Source organism: Poeciliopsis prolifica, unplaced genomic scaffold (assembly GCF_027474105.1).
Source record: "Poeciliopsis prolifica strain line A6 unplaced genomic scaffold, Auburn_PproV2 SCAFFOLD023, whole genome shotgun sequence".
NCBI classification, from domain to species: domain Eukaryota; kingdom Metazoa; phylum Chordata; class Actinopteri; order Cyprinodontiformes; family Poeciliidae; genus Poeciliopsis; species Poeciliopsis prolifica.
Window position 1 is genome coordinate 3,165,698 of NW_026562398.1, and position 22,860 is coordinate 3,188,557.

The 22,860-nt window shown below is 37.8% G+C and overlaps 1 protein-coding gene across 7 annotated transcripts in view; it reads right to left on the reverse strand.

Moving 5' to 3' along the window:
* The window catches only part of LOC129370265 (serine/threonine-protein kinase WNK2), a 47,157-nt gene that overhangs the window by 19,607 nt on the left and 4,690 nt on the right, over positions 1-22,860 (reverse strand). For 5 of the 7 annotated variants that reach the window (XM_055046114.1, XM_055046110.1, XM_055046117.1 and 2 more), the window contains exons 3-11: positions 10,300-10,472; positions 9,983-10,203; positions 9,740-9,897; positions 7,496-7,584; positions 6,613-6,832; positions 4,172-4,451; positions 3,967-4,085; positions 2,403-3,329; positions 109-1,113 (exon numbers count right to left, since the gene is read on the reverse strand). In XM_055046114.1, coding sequence (XP_054902089.1) covers positions 109-1,113; positions 2,403-3,329; positions 3,967-4,085; positions 4,172-4,451; positions 6,613-6,832; positions 7,496-7,584; positions 9,740-9,897; positions 9,983-10,203; positions 10,300-10,472 — 3,192 coding nt within the window. The remainder of the gene's footprint in view (positions 1-108; positions 1,114-2,402; positions 3,330-3,966; positions 4,086-4,171; positions 4,452-6,612; positions 6,833-7,495; positions 7,585-9,739; positions 9,898-9,982; positions 10,204-10,299; positions 10,473-22,860) is intronic. The other 2 variants (XM_055046113.1, XM_055046118.1) reach the window with 2 other exon arrangements.

Here is a 22,860-nt window from a genome sequence, read left to right on the forward strand (position 1 = left end):
GATTTACTTTAATTCCTTTTGTTAATATCTTAAATGTATAAAATATTTTCAACTAAAGTTAAAAGGGAGTGTCACCAGGACACTAATTAAAACAAATTGGCCACTCACTTCCTGGTGGATGTGTGTGCTGTGGTTCTGCTGGGTGGAAACTGGAAAAGTCTGAGATGATGCTGCTTGATTAATTCCTTCCCCAGTGACGCACAGTGCTGCCTGGTACTGGTTCTGCGCTGCTGGGGCATGCGTGTAGCTGTGAGCGCATGCATCGGGCACTGCTGACGCAAAGAAACTTTGACTGCCAGCTGGAATCTGTCGAACTGGGGTTCCTTTGGGATGCAGCTCATTCTGACTCGGTTCTGGAACTGCATTTTGCAAAAGAACTGGAGCGTCCAACTGATGAGTAGGAGACTGAAGTCGTTGAGAAGAAAGCGTGGGTGGTTGAGCCGCTGGATGGCTGATGGTATGCACAGATTCTTGGCTATAATTATAAACTTGTCCAGCGTTTAGTGTGTGTTTTATGTTTGACTGGGTGCTTTGTTGAACAGAAATTATCTGACTGTAAAGTGCTGGTGTGGAAGATAACTGGCCAGGCTGCTGATTGGCTGAAGCCTGTTGAGATGTGCTAGCGGAGAGTGCAGTTTGGTCATGGGTCATGGCTGCCATTGCTGAGGAAACTGTGCCAAGAGAGCAGCTTTGCGTTGGCTGGTGTGCTGCAAAGATGGCTGCTGCAGTCTGATGATGGACTGCAGGGTAGTTTAATGCTGTCTGTTGCTGAGTTGAGGCAACAAGGGTCTGAGAAACCTGATGGGCTTGGAGGGTAAAAGTTGGAGAGCCCGATGCTGCTGGCTGATGTTGGTGTCCGGCAGTTTGATAGCTCTGTGCAAAATGTTGTGGCACAGCCGATGCTGCATTAGTAACTGCAACTGATGTTTGTTGCTGGATATTTAATGAGCCTAGACTGGTTGGGATGGGTGTGGTGCTGCTGGGGTGAGGAGCATACAGAGCAGCAGGGAAGCTGTGTCCAGGTTGAAGGGGCTGCAGTGAAGCGGGCATGGCTGCACTGGACGAGGGCAAGCCCTGGACAGACGGCTGGTGTTGGTTACCTGCAGAACTGGCCTAAAGACAAAAACACAATTCCAAGTTACAGCTTAATCAGAGGTTGTTTCCAACAGAAGTGCAGTGCCTTGCAAAAATATTCAGGCTCATTGCACTTCATGTTTTGTCACGTTACAAAAGCAAACTTGCAAGAATTCTTTGGCAGTTTTACATGACAGATGAAGACAAAGGAGTACAAAACTGAAGAAAACAGAAAACAAAATATTTTCATTTTTTTCAAAATAAAAACTTGAAAAACATGATTTGCATTTGCATTCACCCTACTTTGTCCTTGAGTTGACTGAAAGATAGATTGTCCTAAACAGTTCAGTCCTGGAAGAAAATCTGTTGGAGGCTATAAAAGACTCGAGACCTGGCCAGAGGTTGACTTTTAATGCACCAATCAATGCTGTGTTAAACACGCAGCATTGATTGGTTGGAAATGCATTTATACGTTTTGGAGTTAAAACGTCAAAGTCCAGACCTAAAGCCAATTAAGAATTAGTGGTGAACGTGGTGAAAGTTCCTGTCAATGGATACTCTCCATTCAATGTGACTGAAGTTGAGTGATTTAACAAAGTTGGCAAAATATTCTAGAAGACTTCCAGCACTAGTTGCAAAAAAAAGAGGTTCCACAAAGAAGTGACTTAGGGGAGCTGAATACAAATGCAGAGCAAAAATATTTCAGATTTTTATTTGAAGCTTTATTTTCCATTTCATGATAATCCACAATGTTTCGTTGGACTATCAAATCAAACCTGTCAGTAACGTGATAAAATGTTTAAAATATTCAATGAGTTTAAAAAAGTTTGCAAGAAACTGCAATTGTTTGGGAAAAGAAGACAAAAGTAAGTTAATTCAAAGACCTTTTATGATAAAAAGCAAGAGCAGACAGGTGTGAGGTAAAATGAGGGTACAAAGGAGAAATGGGATAAACTGAGAGAATGGAAATTAGATAACCATCCCTTCTCCCCGAGGTAAAACTCAGCTATCCATGGCAGGCTAAGGATAGACGGATGCTGCATTACCTTGGCAAAGTAGAAAGGAAAATGTTAAAATCTAGGGCATTTGCAAAGGGGCTTTGTAAAGGTTAATCAGAAGGGTAGTGTGTTAGAGGTTACACCATTCTCCTCCGACAGAAGCAAGCTTATGATTGCAGCTGAAGGCAGCAAGCCTAATAGTAGACAGGAGACCGGTCCAGCTTCATGCAGAGTGAAAGATTTAGTTCATACAGGCTGGGAGAAATCTGCAAAGCAGGAGTTGGCTCCATTACAGGGAAATTGATTCACTTGTCTGCTGCTGTAACCTACCACTTCCAAAGGACTGGTAGCTTGTTGCTCTCTGGAAAAATATTTCTCCTTCCAGTGCTGGAGAGATTCATGCTCTTCAAATAAGCCGTCGGTCTGTGGAGGACTAGTTGGGACACATTCTCCATCACTGTGAGACGGCCTCCCGGCTGTTGAGGAGTGCAGTGGGAAAGTTTGGGATGGCGTGACGGCAGAAGGAACTGATTTACGGCTGATTATATTAAACAGGGACTGCTGCAGCATGGAAAATTTTGAATAATCGCTTGATCCTTTTGTCTGTCCATAGCAAGAGGAAGGTAATTTTCCAGCTAAAGGATGGTGGCGAATGTCAGATAGACAGTGATGTGTTGGTGAGACGGCAGTGAAGGGACGGTAGTTCCCATTTTGGGACTTTAACAGAAGCAGAGAAAGGCAGGCTTGGCACTCTGAGCTTCTATGTAGTGCAGACAAATGGTTTTCGTTAGACGCTAGACTAAGAAGACTACTGAGGTCGGAGTGTCGGCGTGGACTCTGCACTGGGAGAGTCAAAGTCTCACTCGCTGTTGGTGACGGAGATCTGACACCAGTGTCACTACGGCGGCGGAACTCGGTAGGTGAAGATAGAGGGGAGAGATGAAACATCGGCAGAGTGGTTGGGGAGGGAAGCCTGCCCTCCGCCTCAGAGACAGGCTGAGGATGGGTTTCCCTGGGGTTGGTTTCCACCAGGTTCTCCCTTACAACAGGGATTGGACTGACTGATCTCTGGGCCTGAATGAAAGCGTGAAGCTGAGCAATTTGGCTTGCCCTTTGAATGTCAATAACAGGGGCACTTCCCCTTCGTTCTGCACTTCCCAGTCGAGCCCTGAGCTGCGGGCTCAGTGGTGTCTGCCAAACTTCACTGATTTCAGAAGAATGAGGTCGGTCTGTCAGAAAATGGCTGCAGCTCTGGCACTGATAAAGAACAACCCAAAAGCAAAACATGTTACTCAAAAATCAACAGAACAAAACCAGAAAAAAGTCTATGAAGATGCATATGTGAGATTATGAAAGGTCATGTTTGCAGTGTGCATTTCAATAAATAAAATGGAAGTTCTTTTATTTCAACATGTAAATTAAAAGAGTGCAACTCAAAAAGATTCATTAAAATTCAGGAACAAATGATTTGAGTAACTGAAAATTACATTTTGTAGATCAATGTTATGGCACATAAGACCCATGAAGCACATGTAATGAAGACTATTAAGGCTATGCTTTGATTCTTTCAGACATGTTAAAGAAATCCTTGAATTTCGGGGATGATTAACCTCCGCTCTCACATCCCGCACAAGAAACATATTCTAGAAATCCATTGGTATGTGCAATGAATCCATGGAACATATGGATTTCCCTTTTGTAATTCACTGAAATAAAAATAATAATGTGATAATAATCTAATTTAGAGAGTCATCTTTATTGAGAAAATGTCAGAGAGGAAATATAGCATCAGTGTTCATATAAGGGGAAACGTGAGCAAGGATTGGTCTGAAAGTTTACATGTGCTTCAATAAGTCCGAACGTGTATGTTTCTCTAGGATGATGTGATACAAACCTGCTGTGTTGCCATAGTAATAGGCTCCAGTAGGGACTGGTAGAGGACACTCTGCTGGCTGCTGTGAGAGTCTGAGTACACAGTAGAGCCCATACCACTGTCAAGTGTGCCGTCTGCTGCTGAGACACATAAAAATGCACTTCCATGACAAAAAAAGTTAAAGATTTATGTGTTGTTTCTGAGCAGAAAGAGTGAAAGCTCCTACATGTCACTGAAGTGGTGCTGGTTGGCAGGTTGTGTAGCCTGCTGTGCTGATCTGCGTCTGTGTCTTCAGGTTCAACCACAAGAGGCTGTACAACATGTGGTACTGCACCCGAGACGCCCTCAGATGATGTCACATTAATCCTCTGGCCTCTGTCACCCTGATCCACCGGAGCAACTATAGCCGCCGTCCTCCCTCTTCTCCATTTTATCAGCGCCACACGGTCTCTGATCGACTTTCCCACCGTTTTAGCGTCACTCTCATGGAAGAAGCCTGACTCCACCTGACGAAAAAAAAAAAGGGGGAAAGAATGATTTTCAAGATATTTTTAGCGCCGAGCACGTGAGATGGGACAGGGTGCATTAAAAATGGGAGAGTGGGAGGCAGACGGAAAGAACAAGCAAAGGAAGAAAAGGAAGGAACAGAAGAGCTATTTAAAGGGATCAGAGCTGCGGGAAATGATTCCCTTTGTTAGTGTCTGGCTCATTGCTCACATCAGAGCTGGCAGAATTTTTACATCAACAAATATAGATGAATCTGCGTCAGAATGACGTTAGAAACTAATTTACAGTTAAAAATATCAGGGCGTCTTCATTGTGGATTTAAAAAAAAAGCATATCATTTATATTAAATTACTATGCAGCATAAAATACTTGGGATTGCTCAGAAAATTTTTAACAGTCAGCCTACTGTGCTTATACAGTGTGCAAAACTGTAAATTGAGTTGTAAACATCGGCTGTTTGCCTATTGCAGTGACATTCAGTGCTGCTGCTTCTCGTCTGCTGTGTCACGTGACCTTCTTCATACCATGCTCAGATTAGGGACCCAAATAATGATCAGTTTTGTTGTCAACCTATCAATTTTCCCACATTTTTCAACAAATATTTTATGTACTGATACATGATAAAACATGCATCAGTACATGTTTTAAGACACCCATTCCAGCCTGCAGAGGTGTGCAGGTCTCCACACGATCATTCATTCTCATAGTATATTAAATTAATAACCTGTTGAGCAAGTAATTGAAATGTTTATATACAATGAGTCAACACAAAACTGTAAATATTAAAAAAAAGTCAAACCTGAACTATTCTATTTTGCAGTGATCATAGTTTGAAAATATGTGATTTCATTGCTTTTCTTATGTGAACATTTTCAAAAACAGTTTGTTGAACATTAATTCAGCCTATGTATAACCAGTCTAGTCATTTTGAAGCTGAAGAAGATGGCCCTTTATTAATGGGCTGTCATGTGATCTCAGGTTACCAAACAGAACTGAAAAGGTATATCCTTGGCAGCCATCATTCATTAAGGCTTGCTTAAAATTATATTGAACACAACAGTTCAAACATTGGCAAATGGTTGTGAATGCAAACCATAAACTTGCTGAAACTTAAAGGAAAAGCATATCCACTACTGCTTGACGTGGCACCCAGCCATCGTTCTATTTAACATTTATTTATTTTATACGTTTTATAAATGACCAATTCTAAACGTTTGTTCGCAAATTGTTGCAATCCTAGCTCAAATATTCCTAGACAGTGCTTGACAGAAGTTTCAAGTTGCACTGCCAAGAAAAAGCTGTGTTTTTTTTTAATAAAAGGTTTTCTGCACAAGATAGGAACTACACTAAAAGTGAGAGAACTTGTTAATAGTAGACTAGCACCTCTATCATGCTTATCATGCTTAAGGAGGCATCATTCCTTAAGCATGATAAGAAATGACACAAGACTGTAGGCAAAGTACTAAACTTTAATAAAGAATTGGGCTTGAAATCTGAATGTACAACAGCCCAAAGCATTAGATCAGTTAGATCTGTACCTAAAGATCCCAAACACAAGTGCAGATGAACCACTGTACATATCTGCTATTAAATTAGCATGTCAAAGGCCATAAACCAAAAACAGAAAAAATAGGGGGGAGCAGACAAGAAAGGAAGCGATGCAAATATAGGTTGGTCATTGTTTTTTTTGTTTTGTTTTTTTTTTTTTTTGCAACAAAAGAAATTCCAGAGGCTCTAAATGACAATGTTTCATTCTCCAGTTTTATCAAAAGCAAAATATCACAGCTATTTAAAAAAAAACATTTCTGTGGTTTAAGCAAATGCTAGATGAGAGATTGTCGAGACTTGAGGAAGTTGTGGTGGCTCCCAGATGAAGAAAAACACTCTTTTTAATCTTTCATCCACTGGGAGCATAATCTGATGAAACACTAAAAATAGATAAAGAAATAAAATGTAATAAACATGTTCCTAGAACAGCAATACAACTTATCTCTACTGTTGGCATCCAGGCTTAATACATATAAAACCACTGAGTAACCAACAATCTGAATAAATCAGGCTTCTAAAAGTGAAAAGTTTGAAAAATATGAAGATTGTCAGCATGAGAAACAAACTAAGTCACAGCTCTTTTAAGTAATGTGTACTAAATAATTAACTAACCATTTCTTGTGCCACAACCTCAGGAACCTCCTTCTCCAAGTCAAATGTGAACTCAATGGCTCCACTCTCCTTGTACTTTCCTTTTAACTTCTTATGGTCCTCCACCCACAGTTTGAGAGCTATGGTGGGTTTTTTCCCATCATCTTCCTCTGCAAGCTCCACCCTCACACCTGTGTCCTCAGCAAAGAAAGCATGGTTCAACAGGTCCTTAATGGTATACCTGAAAAAGCAAAAAAGAAACAAAATAAAACTCAGCCTAAACAATTTGGGCTAAGATTTGGTGGCCTGACAATTGGTAACACAATGACAGTAATAAATCGACAGCTATAATATATATTTTTTAATTTATTCATACTTGTTGAATTTGTAGCTAGTGATTTAATTTTTATTGTGCAAGAGGTAGTATTCAATACATATAATGAAGTGCAAATCTTACAATTTGCCGAATGTTTACATCTGCTTTTTTTAAAGCAAAAACTGATTGTTTTGTACACAATATATAACATATATGCATATATGCATGTGTGTAAAATTAAAGCTCAGGTTTAATTGATTGATGTTGATAAGAAACTGTAGCCGCCCTCAGCAGAAATTAAACACAGTGAAGACATGACTTAGGTGCACTAAGTAATTGCATTAAAACATTACCAGGTGTTTTCCAATTAAGCTCTGGCAAATCTTCCCAAAAAAGGCCCACCACATGGTATTCTAGGGTCATTTGGCCTAATTGTAGGGAAACTCATTACATCACAAACGTTTATGACACTTTAGAAGGAAGACTACTGTGTTGTTGAAATCTTTAGTGTCAGAGAAACAGTAAAAGTCATTAAACGCATGAGTACCCCTCTGGCCTTTGTTGGACAAGAAAAAAAAAATCACTTACCGTTCCTCTTTCTTTTGACATATACACTCGCCAATGATCTCCTTGATTTCAGGATCCACAACTTTGTTGTAGCTGGCTGGCTTTACACCCTGAAAGGAAAGAAACGTGAATACAGAGGACATGAAAAGAGATTAAAAAGTTTTCCTGATAAAAGCAGAAAGAAAGCTAAAGTGTGTGAAGGCTGTCCTTTTTGGGGTTTCAACCTGACAGGTTTTCTCATTACACACACCCTTTGGTCAGATTGCAAGTGTAACAAATTCCTAACAGTTAAAATAGTTCAAATAGACCCATAGATCCTTATACAAATTCAGTTTGAATAAGGTAAAATCTGACTTTGTTAAAATCAAACAGGACTGCTGAACTAAGGCATTTTACAACACCATATATCACATTTATACAATAACGTATTAATCAGGCATTGAATGTGCCAAGAGTAAAATTTAAAAGTCAAGTTTACACATCTTTTCATTGGGAAAGTAAAATGTTATCAGTATCGCTTTTGATCAATCGCAAATTAATATCCCACTTTGGTCTGGCGCAATGAGTATCTGGAGACAGCATCTCTAATGTTTCTCATCTATCAATGGGAGCAGAGAGCCTTTCTGCATTAACTGCATACACAGTAATCATGTCTTAGCTTATCTTGAGACGTTGAGAGCTGAAAAATCAATACCTTTTATCAAATATGGATGTCCTTCATGACTAAAGACAACCCCCAAACTAAATGACAATTTGGTTTGGGGAGAGATGGACATATGGTTCTATTAAATTATGATATATAACCACATATGGAATAAAACCCAACAACTTTTAACCTCAACGTGTCTTATTTTTATGAATCCCAGTTTACACAGCATGAAACTCTGTGAAAAGTTTGATAAATTAAAATGACATAACATGTAATAATAATCATTATATTATAACCTATTATTTTGTAGGGTTGTCACAATAGTAAAAACCCAGACTCGATGCTGATACTTCGTAAAATATGTGATACAGTTTATAAAACCACTACAACTTTGTTTGTAGTCATATATGACTATTTTAATTAGAGTAATTAGGTCAAAGTCAGGAAGAAAGCCTTAAGCTCCCATTTAGAAAAATAAACTATTCAAGGGTCACTTCTCTTTACTGCAAAACAGGAAGTGTTGATTTGTTATGAAAGCATGCGCCAAAATGAAATACTGGACACTTTGTGCTTCCATTTGCTTTGGATTCTTGTATTCAAAATTGGCTTTTAATGTGGATTCAGAACATGGATCTGGTGCATGCAAATTTCTTTTTTTCAGAGTAGACAAGAGTCTCGTAAATTCTAATGTATTCACTAGCAGCTGTTCAGTATTTATGTTTCTGGTAATTTAGCATCATATTTTCTATGATGATCAACTCCAGTCAGGATGACCAGGTTATTCTTGATTCTAATTACTTTCTGCTTATACTGTCAGCTACACTATCTGTGCATCGTTTATTTATTTTTGCTTGTTTAATATCTAACCACATGCTATTTCTTTCATTACAGAACAGAGGGGTTGGTCATTTTGTCACTTTTAGTAGCTGAAGTAACCACCATTTGATTGAGGTTTTTTTGTGTTACATTGCAGCTACAACAGAACAGAGCAATGCATTGCACCAACTCCATTCCTGAGAAACAGCTTGAAGGTGGCAATCAAAGACACAACAACATTGTAAGTATATTGTCTGGAGTAATTAATACTCCAATCTTTGAGGGACAGGAGCTTTAATTACATTTTTAATCTGCTATAAAATTTCACTTTGTCTGCATCATTCAGTTTTTCATGTTCCTCTGCCTGATTTACAAAACGTCTTCAAATGCTCAGACACTCTCTTCACATATTTGTCATTTTCCTGGAGTTTTAAACTTCCAGAAGCCGCTCACCAAATGTCGGTATGTGTAAGACACTGTGTTCCCCTGACAATTTCACAAGTCTCATGTTTTATTGATTTTAATGCAAATGAAAACGTTTACATAATTTTTGTAACAATTATAGGTGTATCAGAATTATCAATATTTCAATATGACACTGCTTGATGTTTGTTCTCAACTGAATTCATACTGTATTATCTACTAAATTCACTAGAAAGTCACAGACTACACTACATAATCTCAATCAATTTGGTTAGCTTTGTTTCCTCTTTGCCACCTTTCTGAGGTGGCAGACTTTTGAGAGTTCTTTTCTAACTCTCAAAAGTTAGAAAATAATTCTTAACCGCAGGTCCACTTACACTAGTAACTTTACGATAAATCTGGGCAGCATTTTGACACTCTGAGTAGGGATACTCTGAAGTGGCCATCTCTAGCATGCACATGCCAAATGCATAGACATCTACGGCCTCGTCATAGTGCTCTTCGTACATCTCTGGAGCCATAAACTCTGGAGTGCCTAGAAAAAGAACGACAGAGTAATCAGACAGAATCATCAATGTCTCCAGCCTCATAGTTAAAAGTTCAATACCCAAATCTCATACCTATGACGCTTTTTGCAAAGGAGGCAGCCTTGAGTGTCGCCAGTCCTAAATCCCCTATCTTGACTGATCCTGTTGGTCCAGTAATGAAGATGTTGTCACATTTGAGGTCTCTGTGGATGATCGGTGGCGTTCTGGTGTGGAGAAAGTGAAGGCCTTTCAGGATCTGTCTGCACCAGCTTCTCAGGACTTTGGGTTTCATGACCTTGAAACGCTTTAGGTAACTAAGAGAAGAAATGAGAAATTTGTATGAGTGTTTAAGTGTACATGACCATTCATTTCCACTTCTGATGGAAAAAAAGCCCTTTAAGAATACTTACGTTTTTAGTGTTCCTGACGTCATGAGCTCCGTCACTAAAACAATGCACTTCTTTCCTTTTAGAGGAGATTCCCAGAAGTCATAGAAACGAACAATGTTGGGATGCTGTAGACCCTTCAACATTTCTGCCTCCTCCTTAAAGCGCTGGCGTTCAATTTTTGACAACTTACGGTCCTGATGGAAAAACAAAGCAAAATAAATAATCAATACTAAGTTCAATCAGTAAGAGTTCAAGCAGTCAAAATGTCACATATAACGTTGCTTCAAAGTAATGAAAACGAAATAAGAGCTCATCATTTTTCCTGCCATGTTCAAATGCATCTCTCCAGTATTTCTCAAATATTGGAGTGGTGGGGTGCCATGTCTTTCATTCATGCTTGAACAATAAACACATCAGTACACAGAGTGGATAGAAAAGTTTGAGAGAGTCAAAAGAAAAACGTCATAGCCACGCTCCTTGACAGGCTTGCATGTGCTCTATACAAACTTTAAAAAGTTCAATTACCTGAACCTAAAGTAGGGAGGCAGATGAAAAATGACTAGGGAATACAGCAAGGCCTAAAAAGCCCTGGGTTTTACTGTGAATGGAGAATGTTATGCCCTTTTTTATCTCTTCCGATAAGATAAAAAGGGATGCAATATTGTTGCACATTTTGCACAAAAAACATTTTAAAAGCTATATATGTTTTTGAATAAGGACTAAGCTGATGAAGCTGATATGTAGCCAATGTTTACAATGTGTTTATCCTCGAAATGCACATTCCAGTGAATCATGTGCACTTTTTCTCTTTCAAGGATCACTTAGACAGAACGATAAATGAGTTGTAATAGCTTAAATTTATGTTTTACAGGTCATTTTACTAATCGACTTTGATAAGCAGGGGATTTAAACAGTTGAATATGATCAGGTTCTCTATAATATTTCAATTTGGGGGAAATGGGACATAAGAATTAATAACTAAATTAATAACTAAACTAGACCACATTAACTAATGGCAACTCAATAATTGGTTGGGGCTCCTTCTGCATAAACTTTAGTAGCAGAGTAGCCTGGCAAAGAGACAATGATCCTGTGGCTTTGGTAAGTAATAAAGGAAGCCCATGTTACTTTGAACCAGCCATCAGCTTATTGACATTGTATGACTTATAAGATGGACCTGTATGCTTCAGAAAGTACAGTTGTAAAGACAAACAAGAGTTTCTGTCATTTCACTTTATTTTGAAACTGTATGAGGAAAAAAAAATACTTTCCCTGAACATTTTCCACATATTTAAAAGTCTTTGTATACTTTTTAACAGCACATACATCTGCTCTCCAAATTGCCAGATCAAATCTTAAGTATTAAAGAATCTAGATCGTGAAACGTGACAACCCACAGCCGCTCTAAGTACAACAAACTAGACATGATCGCCGTCACACCCACATCATGCTGCAGACTTAAAGGTTATGTCACTAATCTTTTCCATCTTTCTCAGCCTGTTTTACATGTGAACACACTCTCTTAACCATCTTCTGCTCCCAACTCTCCTGCCCCCACACATCCCTTCCCTGCACCCTTCACATCAACCACTCCCTTCTTCATCCCCAACCAAGCACTGAAGCATCCTCCTGAATCCCTGTCTCCATTACAGCCACTACATTTCTCTGCAGGGAGGATTTTGACAGTACTTTGCTTGCGTTATGCATTTCCTTCAAAAATAAACAAAATAACCTTGCGTAACAGAGACGCAATCACTGAGGGAACGCCAGACCCCCCACCCCAGACAAAGATCAGCGACAATGACGCCGGAATGAGTAAGTAGTATTAACTCATCTAAAAGAGAAAAAAGAAGATCATAACAGTCTGAACAACCTAAAATTAACTGAACTGTGATCGGAGTTGAGTAGTTTGATGGTACAGCATTGAGTATGTGTGAGAGAATGTGGCATATCATGTTTTGTGTGCGAGTGTGCGGGGGGTGGGGATTTTCACTGCACTCTTCTGAAGCCCCATGAATTATTCAGTTCTGCAGAGAACTCTTTCTGTCGAGGCAAGCTGAGCAAAAAAGGGCTGGGTTATCCCAAAGCGCTCTTTCCTTCCACAGGAACATCATACAGCGCGAGGTTTATCTGAGACATGTTTTAAAGGGCCAACGGTAAAGAATGTAAAACACAGCTTGAAGCATGATTAACCCATGAAAAATGCAGCTTTGATCCTTTAAGGCAATACCCTCCTTCTGGTCTCCTGGTCCCTTGCCTCCCCTCCTAGTCTCAGCGCTCATCTCCCAGGAATCACGCTGCTTTAAATAACGGCAGATTCAGAGCAGAGTCCCATTCACACTCGCCTCACACCCCTGCATTTGCTTCCTCACTTCTATTCCCCTCTTAGCAGACACTGGGGCTACTCCATTATTCAGAAGCCACATGCACTGTGAGCTCAAAGGTGTTGCTCACTGCATGTCGAAAAATACAACTACATCTCCAGATTGCTGTCAAAAAGAACCATTAGATGAAGTGGCTTATATAAAAGGTGACATTGTTTTATTGCTGCTCAAAGTCATGTAGGTTTATTAAAAGTAGAGCTAGAGACGTTATATTGTGTTTTAGCAGGAAGTGTTTTATCTTGTAGTGTTTGTGTTTACGTATTATTGCTAACAATATTTTATGCTACAGGACAAGCGACACAGGTTCAGATTACAATACTAGTATTTAGCAGCAGAGATGAGCTGCATGCAGGGGGACAAAATGGTGACACCAAGAGAAAACGATCCCCAAAGCTGTGCTTTGCACTTCTGACACACACTACGCTTGTGTGTTCAGCTCAATCAGTTTGACTCCTCTGTTAGAAATAATTATGAGTCGAAATGGGATAAAATTTAGAGTAATCTGTGCTGAAAGTAAATGTCTGGCCTAATATCAAACATTTATTTACTTTGAAATCAGGCCAAACATAATATCAAACATAAGAAATGTTTGATATTACAATGCTTGAAAATAAAATCAGACATCATACGGCCATTTCTATATCTCCTTTACTGCACAAATATTAAAATAGATAGAAACTTTTTAAACTATTTTGAATTGCACTCACAAACTGAGCTCACAGTATTGTTCAATAACTAGGATCAATTGGAATGTATATATGACTGAATTTAAATTATTTTTTGTAAAGTGTCTTGAGATGGCATTTGTGGTGGCATGGCACGATATATATAAACTGAATTGAAACATATTACTGTAAAAAGAAAAATTACAAAAAGTACGAGGTTTATTATGTAAAAAAAGGAATTTCCAAATTGCTGTACATAAACTGACCTGCTATTGACAGTTTAAAAACTAAACACCTACATTGCCTTAAAGAGAAGTGACCGCACATTAATTGCTTCTCTAAATATAAAAATTGTAGTTACCTTTGTTAACTTTGATAAAAAAGGTAAAGCATGTTCTGATAAACATCACCATCTAAGTTGGTGTGAAGCAGTGGACCCACCTTTCAGGTTTCTCAGGAGTTACAAAAAGTGGCCACTGAGAGTCATACCCATTTTCTATGGAACTGCTCTTTCAGGACGAGCTGACAAAAAATTCTCAGTATTGTTCAAAACTATTATACTTAGGGCGTAACTCGATCTCTCTGGATTCAGAGTCATTTCCTCGTTCAGGTCCAACAAGCATTTCTTTTTCAGTATCCTTTCCTGGAGGACAGATATTCTTGTTTTATGCAATGATAATCTAATTCCGTATTATCTGGTGTACTGTTAAGAGTCTTTACCACAATAAAGGATGATAAGGAAGGTACAACAGGATTCTGGAAATCTTAATTATCTTCTTAATTACCTAATTATTCTAATGGATTTCTATATGTAAAAAGAAAAAAAAATCTGAGCATTGCTTAAAGTCTAATACCACGTTTCATTCCAGATTAGGGTTTTAACAGTGATAATCCCACCATGTTTTGCGTTTTACATAAATTTAAGACACTGTGCTGAATAAACTGAGAGACAAAGTGTTTCAAATGAAATGGTTTCATCCCAAAGGGTGCAGAAAGGCACATGGGTCATCCTGAGATTAAGAAAGATGTAAGTGGCATTTTTGAAAAAAAAAAAAAAAAAAAAAAGACGTCCAGTAGGACTTAGGGTCAGTCTAGGTCACAGTGAGTCATGTTCATCTTGTCTGATATTGCAATGGACACAGAGTAAGCCAACCACTGGCTCAGTAAAGGATTGATTTGCATTGCATTCTATAGATGCAGACCAATGTTGGTCACTTGTGATGATTATCAAATCATCACAAGTGACCAACATTGGTTGCTAAAATTGATTGATGTGGAGAGTAGATCTCCCCAACTGTTCAGCTGTACTCAGTGGAGCGATGGCGTCTCTTAACTTCAATTATTAAAAAAAATAAAAATAAATTCAGATTGCTGGGAGAGGGAGTTCCAGTTACTTTAATGGACAGCAGCCATCAAAAACCAAACAAAACTCTTATAAATTATTCCTGTCTGGAAAAAAAAAATGTCAGTGAATATTTACACAGAACTCGGTGCTGCTGTATCTATGCCAGAACTTCTCTCTAACACAGTATCTCAGAATCAGACTGCATATCTTCAAATAAACCTGAAAATAAATAAGATAGATGGCTTAAGATACATCTATGGTACAGCTAAAAATCCTTAAGCTATGACTACTTTCACATAACCTCATATGGATAAAGTCCACAAGTTTTATTGCAATATTTAAATATACGAGATCTGAGACACTGAATTGTTAGGAGTTCCAACAAAGCTCTCCAGAGCTCTAATTATGTCAGAGACACTATGTACCTATTTGATTAATCCTTCTACACAACTTTCTGTTCCAGAACAAGCTTTTCACAGAATATGTGAACTGATCTGGACCACATCATTAACAAGCAGATTAACAAAACCTGGAAGCCTGGATTAAATAATGTTAGCGTGACAAGGATTTTTCAACTTCTCATTCCATTCTACTTTAAATATGGAAAAACACAAAGCAAAAACATTGAATGTTTGCTTAAGAAGCTTAAGAAAATCATTTCCTCCCTCAATGTACTATATTTTTTTTGAATCACCTTGTGAAGCACTCGTAGTTGCACTGAACAAATGGCTGTGAAAGCACCTTAACTCTGCAATGAAAAACTCATAACAATGTGATGCTTTATTGATCCATTTGCAATTTGGTCTCTTTATTGGAGGTCAGAGTGCTGGAAAAAGACATCCCTACATCTTATTCAGTTTGTTAACTGCGGATGTTTTTTCTTGATGGAAAACAAAACCTGCTTACACTGCTGAATGTGTGTATGATAATTTGCTTAGCCACAGCTACTCCCCATGTTTAACAGGTGACTGCTGCATTGCACTGTAACAGAAGCTGACGCAGGGCAAGCCTCTAGCCAGCAGACTGCCAGCAGATGAATTGTGTCCGATTGTACTTGAATGCAGGAGGCTTCTGACCAGCAGATCTGCCTGCAGCTATTACACCTGTTTAAGTTCTACAGTAAATGCTGTGCAAGGAGCATTCAGGGTGGCAACCGAGCAGCTTCACAAAGAGAAATACCACAAGAGGGCTAAATATGTGTCGCATATCCTCTCCAAGAATAAACCAACTACAGCAGCATCATCAATACAGCAAGAGAAAAACAGTGTACAAACCACCACAATGACTGCTTTCTAGTTAGAGAATTCAATTCATGAGCTGACAAAAACACTGACAAAAATACAAGTAGATTATTTGAGGAAAAAAAATGAGCCAGATTAAAAATGTACAAAGTACCAATGTGTGGTGTGGGTGTGCTAAAGAAAGAGAGTTTGGCATACAGTTACGAACACACTTCAGCTGGAGCTAGACATTGCACCCTTTTGACATTTTGGATCTTTGCACTTATATTTGCTACTTTTCCGGTTTCAAAAGGTGCCGTCTGCTGTAGGACGTTTCAGGACAAGCAAGACATTTTATTCCCACTTTGACAACTGAGAATATAATGTTCTGTGTTCTTCCCAACGAAATGTCTGTGTGGATATAGTAAATATCTACCAGCAAAAAGGGCAAATAATTTGGTTTAATCAGAGCTTATAATAGAGAAGTATTTATTTTGAAAGATTTTTTTTTTTTAATCTGCAAACTGCTCTCTGTTTATCTCCTTTACAGAAATAGAGGGACAGTTATATTTCCACAGTCAAGTTAACATTTCCAACTTCACTATTTCCCCTTCTTTTGCATGGCTCCCTGTATTTCTATATGCTGTTTCTGGAGAAAAAAAAAAAAAAAAGTTTTTCTTTTCCCAAATTGGAGGTTTTTAAGAAAATTATTTGGTTGACTAGCTATACATAGAAAGCAAGAGATCTACTTTGTATATATGTTGTACATGTTTTTTTCCATTGTTTATTTACAATAGGTTTCACTTTGTCCCAACTTTGCTGACATTAAACTTGAAATGTAAGCTAATAATGGTAAGACCTAAGAGGAAAAGGTGAAACTGCAATTGAAGTCATGAGCTAAAAGATTAAAATATGCAGCAAAAATATTAGAGGCCTAAATTAGAGAAAAGGAAGCATACGTTTGGGTTTTCAGCAGAGCGTGAGACACGACAGCTGGTGGTGACATCCTCAACACACACCCAGCATCAAGCTGAAAGGCAGCTCAGGCACTTAGACCTACTGTAAAAATCACTGGCTAGGAAATACAATTAGCTATGGTGTTGTCATACACATGGTGGCAGCTTCACCTGATTGGCCTAACTTGAAACAAATATTTACAAATGCTTAATTCTCATAAAAGTCAAAAGCCTCAGTAAGCCAGCACAGGCAGGTAAAAGCAGAAAGTGAGGGTTAGATGCTTTTAATTTTACAGGTAAACCATCATCTCAAGGGATCATAAAATGTGAAGAGCATTTATGTGAAAATGCCCCAACATGAACTTGGTGACCTGGTTGACCTCCTTTCAAATTATGCACTCATTTATTAAATAGTAAGAGATCCACACCTTCCATGGCTTTGATCAATAATGATATCTGGCCACAACTAAACATCACACAAGCAGAAACCAATAAGATGACTTCAGATATTTAAAAAAGGTTCAATTCATTTTATTCCTCGAAATACTTGATGTTTTATCAGCTTTTTTTCAAACAAACAAAATTAATGAATTACAAAATAACCTGCATTACTAAAATGTCACCAACCTTTGATATGCTTATAGACCAAAAAACTAAATTAAGGAAGCTCTCATTTAATAACTTGTTTTTAATAACTTGACAAATAAAAAAATGGATGGATGAATGAACAGATGTTTCAACACTACCTCTGCAGGGTCCTTACCCTTAACCCAGGCATCAGTACTGCAGGAACCGGGTAGTAAACAAAGATAACTGTTGGACTCAGAAGTAAAACCCTCTACCACAACTACTGAAAATACATTTTGGATAAGCTTCCCTTCTACGAAACTGTTCCACTTCAACAATTCAAGAATGATTTGTTTCTACATAAACCTGCAGGAAATCTCTGCTACAGCTTTTAAAATGGTATCCGTCACCACTTCAGACGGCTGGTTGTTACAGAGAAGTGACAGCATGTAGAAAGCTACGAAGGTTTAGATATCAACTATGTGAGTAAGCAGCAATTATGTGAAACCAGCAGTTAATATACATGTTGATCTGGAACTGTTTAACAGTCAATGCGTTCCAGAGCCAAAATGAATAAACGCAAACATGCCCACACTTCAGGCAGCCTTGTAGGAAGGCCTGCTCAAGCAGGATGGCAGCCTACTTTTGGATTCATCTTTTCACTGGAACTCAACTTCCAGGGACTTCAGATCTGAGTGGAAACTCATAATAGTGAAGGAATCCCCAGGTTACATCACAACTTCCTTGAGGACTAAAACCAGTAGGTGCTTTCTGTGATGATGAATTGAACTGTTTTTTTTTTCTTGTTCGCAGGAAGTTTGTATGAACTCTGTTAAGGAAGTAATTATAACAAAAATTTTAAATTCCCCTTCAAACGAAAAGACGCAAGATGTTGAGTGACATGTAGAGATGCTTATGGAAACATATCAGAACTGCACAATATTAGGAAAACATGTGATGTAAAATAACATTGGTGAAAATTTTTGAAACTTGTGTTAAAAAGTGAAAAGTTTTTTATTTAGTTTTGAGTTCACAGCAAGCAATATTGATGAAGCTGCTGGAAAAATAAAATAAAATGCATTATTTTTATGTTTGCAACAAGAGTTTATAGAAAAGTAATGCCAATGTCAATGTCTACAGTTTTGACAAAAAAATAATTCAGTTCTAGCTTCTTAAAGACATAACCACCTCACTAGGTCTTTTCCTTCTAAATCCTGTAATGCTCCATTAAATATGTTCAGCTATTACAAAGGGCCTAAATGCATGATACTTAAATAAATTGTCAACATTAATTACAGTCCAGGCAGTTCCTCACAATGTGAAGACTGCATACAGTGGTACTGCAATAAGGATACACTCACAGTTTATTATACAGCCCTAATTACATAAATAAGTATATAATTGAGAGCTAACAACTATCTTCAGTCCAGCTGTACTGTAATATTTATACACAGCAATCATTAAAAAATGAATTACATTAGCAGTATCATAAATGTAATCAGAATCATCACTGCAGTATCAACGTGTGTACAAGCTTGACTGCAAAGAACTGTTTGAATGTAGTTTAGGCATTGAAACTGTTTTTCCAACAGTGCACTGAGCCATTTGGATTTACTCTAAGAATATAATCAGGTGGTCTGAACAGGAAACAAAGTTGCAACAGGTTTGTTCACACAAACAATCAGCTCAATTCCAGGAAGGATAATTACTCTTAATGAGCTGCAGTCAGACTTCCTATGATATGGAGATGAAACAGGGAGGTCAGTGGTAATTTAACAATGTGTGCAAGTTGAGAAAAAGTCTGATAGATTTGCCATTCAAGGTAAAACAATGAGTAACACAAGTTGTAAGATACAGTAAAAACTTCTGGTAAATTTTAGCTGACCAATAAAACAGACATGCAAATGTTTTATTTGGATCAGACACACTGATCCAAATGTAACGGGGATTATTATTCAATGTTCAAGTCAAATAGTCTTAAGATATATATATTTAGTACAGCCTGAATCTGCACTAGTTATGTAATTAGCAAATATACTTTAGTTTGTAACAGTGAGCAAAAATACTAATTCTGCTACATATTGTCCAGCCCAACTAAACCTCCATCACTGATCTATCACAGTCGTCCAATAATGCAAAAACAACTTCTTCTCCCGTCACTCCTCATGCCAGACCTGATAACAACCTTCACAACTGATAACACTTCTAACCTTGGAAATGAAATATTCACAGCCAAAATTAAATGATTGTGTATTCAACTAACAGGGGATAAAATATTCCCAAAAAGTAAAGAAGGAAAAAGTCAGTCATAAAAAACAAAAATTGACACTCTTTCCTTTATTCTTGATATTCCAAAACATTAATTAACAAACAATTAATTAATTAACAATTAAACATTAATGCGAATTCCAAATTAAAACAACATGTCATTTATACACCATGCTGAATCCACATCTCACTAACTTTTAACACACAGGGATTTTTTTCTGTGTTTTTAAGTGGCAACTTTTCCATTATCCCTGTTGAAGCAACACATCAGGCAAGATTGCTGTGGTTTTCAACAGGTTTGTCCCTAAACTCTGGTTGGCTGAGTGACACAGGAACTCAAGCATGTCTGAACATGGGAGATTCTGAAATGGCACTAGCTACAGTCACCATGTCTGATCGACATTGATCTCCTGCTGCCTTGTCTGTAAACATGTAGTCACTTGGTTAAACTTTTGCTTTGGAGTATCTATGGATGAGTTGGAGTTTAAATATGTTCACAGGAAACTATATACTCCTCTACACAACTCTGAGTTATTTGTCAAAAAAATCTTACGCTGACTGAATTGTCTAATATACAATCATTGGTCACGAGAAGTAAAACCCAATGTGTGCCATTTTCTCCCATACCATTACACCACCACCACTAGTAAACGGTTAATACTAAGTAGAAAGGATCCATGTGGTTTTGTCATCAAGAGATATGTATATTTTCTTTTTCTGCAAACCTTAGAGATGGGAGTACAGAAATCCCAGTAAAACTTCTTTTTTTTTTAAATGCTCAGACCAAGTCTGCAACAGCAATTATTTACAGTCAAAATATTTTTTCTTTCCCATTCTGTTGCTCAGTTTGAACTTCAGCAAGTCATCTAAATGTCTAAATGCACTCCCATATGACTGACTGAGACTTTGTGTTTACAAAGGCCCAATAAAATGGCTGGTAAGTGTCATTTAATTATTTATACTGTCGCTTCATGCAACCTACACTTCTCTTTCACATTTGGTTCTGCAACTGTGAAAATTTACAGTTACACCACATGCTGCACAGTTCTGTAATGCTTTGGCTTTAAGAATATTTTCTGACAGATAAAAAGTCTCCCATTTAAACGGTCTGTTTAAGATACAGAAAATCAGCAGAAAACATTTTTCAAAAGGAAAAAATTAATTAAGCTGCACTGTGTAGATAGAGCTTTAATCTGATCTCAGGTAACAGTGAAATCAAGAACTTGTAATCAAGATATACCAAGCCAATCTTGAGGTCAAGGCTTTTGTTTACTTGCCACAACATTGCCAAACCATCCAAGGCGTACAGTCAGAAATCGCCGTCATGGCATCTTCAACAGTTCCTCATTTAGAAGCCAAGAATTTGATTTATTCAGAATGAAAACAAGCTCCCAGCCAAATACCAGAGAAATGTCAGCAGAGTCAGAGGTAAACTGGATGAGTGCACATAGCGTTCAACACCAAGATAAAAATCTACATGCAGAGTCCCAACTGGCAGAAACAGGAAGTTCTTAAGGTTTTAAACAAATTCCAGTAAGCAAAGACGGAATACGGAAAGGCAAACAGCAGCATAGGAAATGTTTCTTCAGAACAATTGGAGACTCTTGCATCCTCCTTTCAGATTAACATCACAGCTTGTGTCAAGGCCATCTGTGTTACATAAAAGACTGGCACAAAAACAGTCTTCTCTCACACCTCAAAGAGAGGAAGAAATTGGCATGCATCAATGGGTGTTCAAAGTAAGATAATATAAAATGTAGAATACCATAGTAGACTTAAATTTTTAAACCAGAAAGTCTAATTTCTTCTAATAAGGTTGGGAAAGGTAAAACTGGCATTGTCAAAACCTTTCAAGAAACATGCATGACAGGAATGATATTTTCATTGGGAGTTGACTTCTTGACTTGTTGATGCTTGTGCTTAAAAATGTTGTTGAATGTGACCAAGATGTGGAGATATTGTGGGCAGTGTGGGTTGTTCTTGGCTCAGACAACTTGTCTCTACATAGATCTAATGGACTACCAAGAGCTCTTCAGATGACAGCTGTGTGCCAGATACCGGAAAGGACAGAAACAAATCAAAACACACTAATTTTATGTTTCAAAATATAGTTTCTATGTAAACAAACACACAATGAAGAGTATATGAAATACAAACCTAAACTAATACCCTACAATCAAAGCAATGAAGCACATCTCTGCAGTAGCAAGATTATGATGAACAAGAAAACATAAAATTTTACTCATCTTTGAACTTTCAATGCGTGCAATACCATAATTGTAAAAGACTGCTTGGATGCAATATTTGTTGTCATAGGAGTAGACAAGATGCCATTTATCTTTGATGTTTACCAAACAACATAAACAATTTTTGGCACAGCTGATTTGTAAGAACGGCTTTATTTTATTTGTGTCTTTTTGTATGTGCATTGTATTTAATTGTTCTTCGTTAGTGATTTTGTTTTATGTACTTGGTGCTCTGTTTGTATTTTTCCTTGATTCTTGAGAAGCGCATTTGAGTGTTTAGGAAAGTGCAGTAAAAATAAATTGTATTATTACTATTACAATTATTTTAGAATGTCTTTCATCTTATGTAGACTTATGTAGGTTTCAAAGGCTGAAACAACGTGCTTAGGACGATTGAGTAAAAGTAGCAGGAAAAGGAAGAGCACCAGCAGCAACATCACACTGGCAGGTTTGCAATTTAGTTTTACCTCTGATGATTTTTGAATGCATCCAGAGATTGGGGAACTGTATTGTATTACACACACAGCAATTGAGTAAAATAAGTGAATGGTTTTTATAAACTCAATCGTTTCACGAACGATGCAAACAGAGTGAAAAACCATATCATGACGACATATTGCTTATGAAACTATCAACCCCTAAGCCAAATAAATTTCTTATTAAAATTAAAATCATAAAGACATATCTATTATTATAGGAGGTTAGAATACAGGGGCAATGAACCCTGAAAATGGCAGTTCACTATCCTCATCTTAATGGTAACCCTTACATCACTTTTCAGGTGCAGATGAGCCTCCATGATTAATTAGCAAAGTTTAGGCTCACTTTTCAAGCTCTTTGGTGTCAAATCCACTGGCAGAGAGCTATTTAGTGTAGAGAGACCACATCAGGCAGACACTATCAAAACACAAATCCCCTCACAGCATGGGGC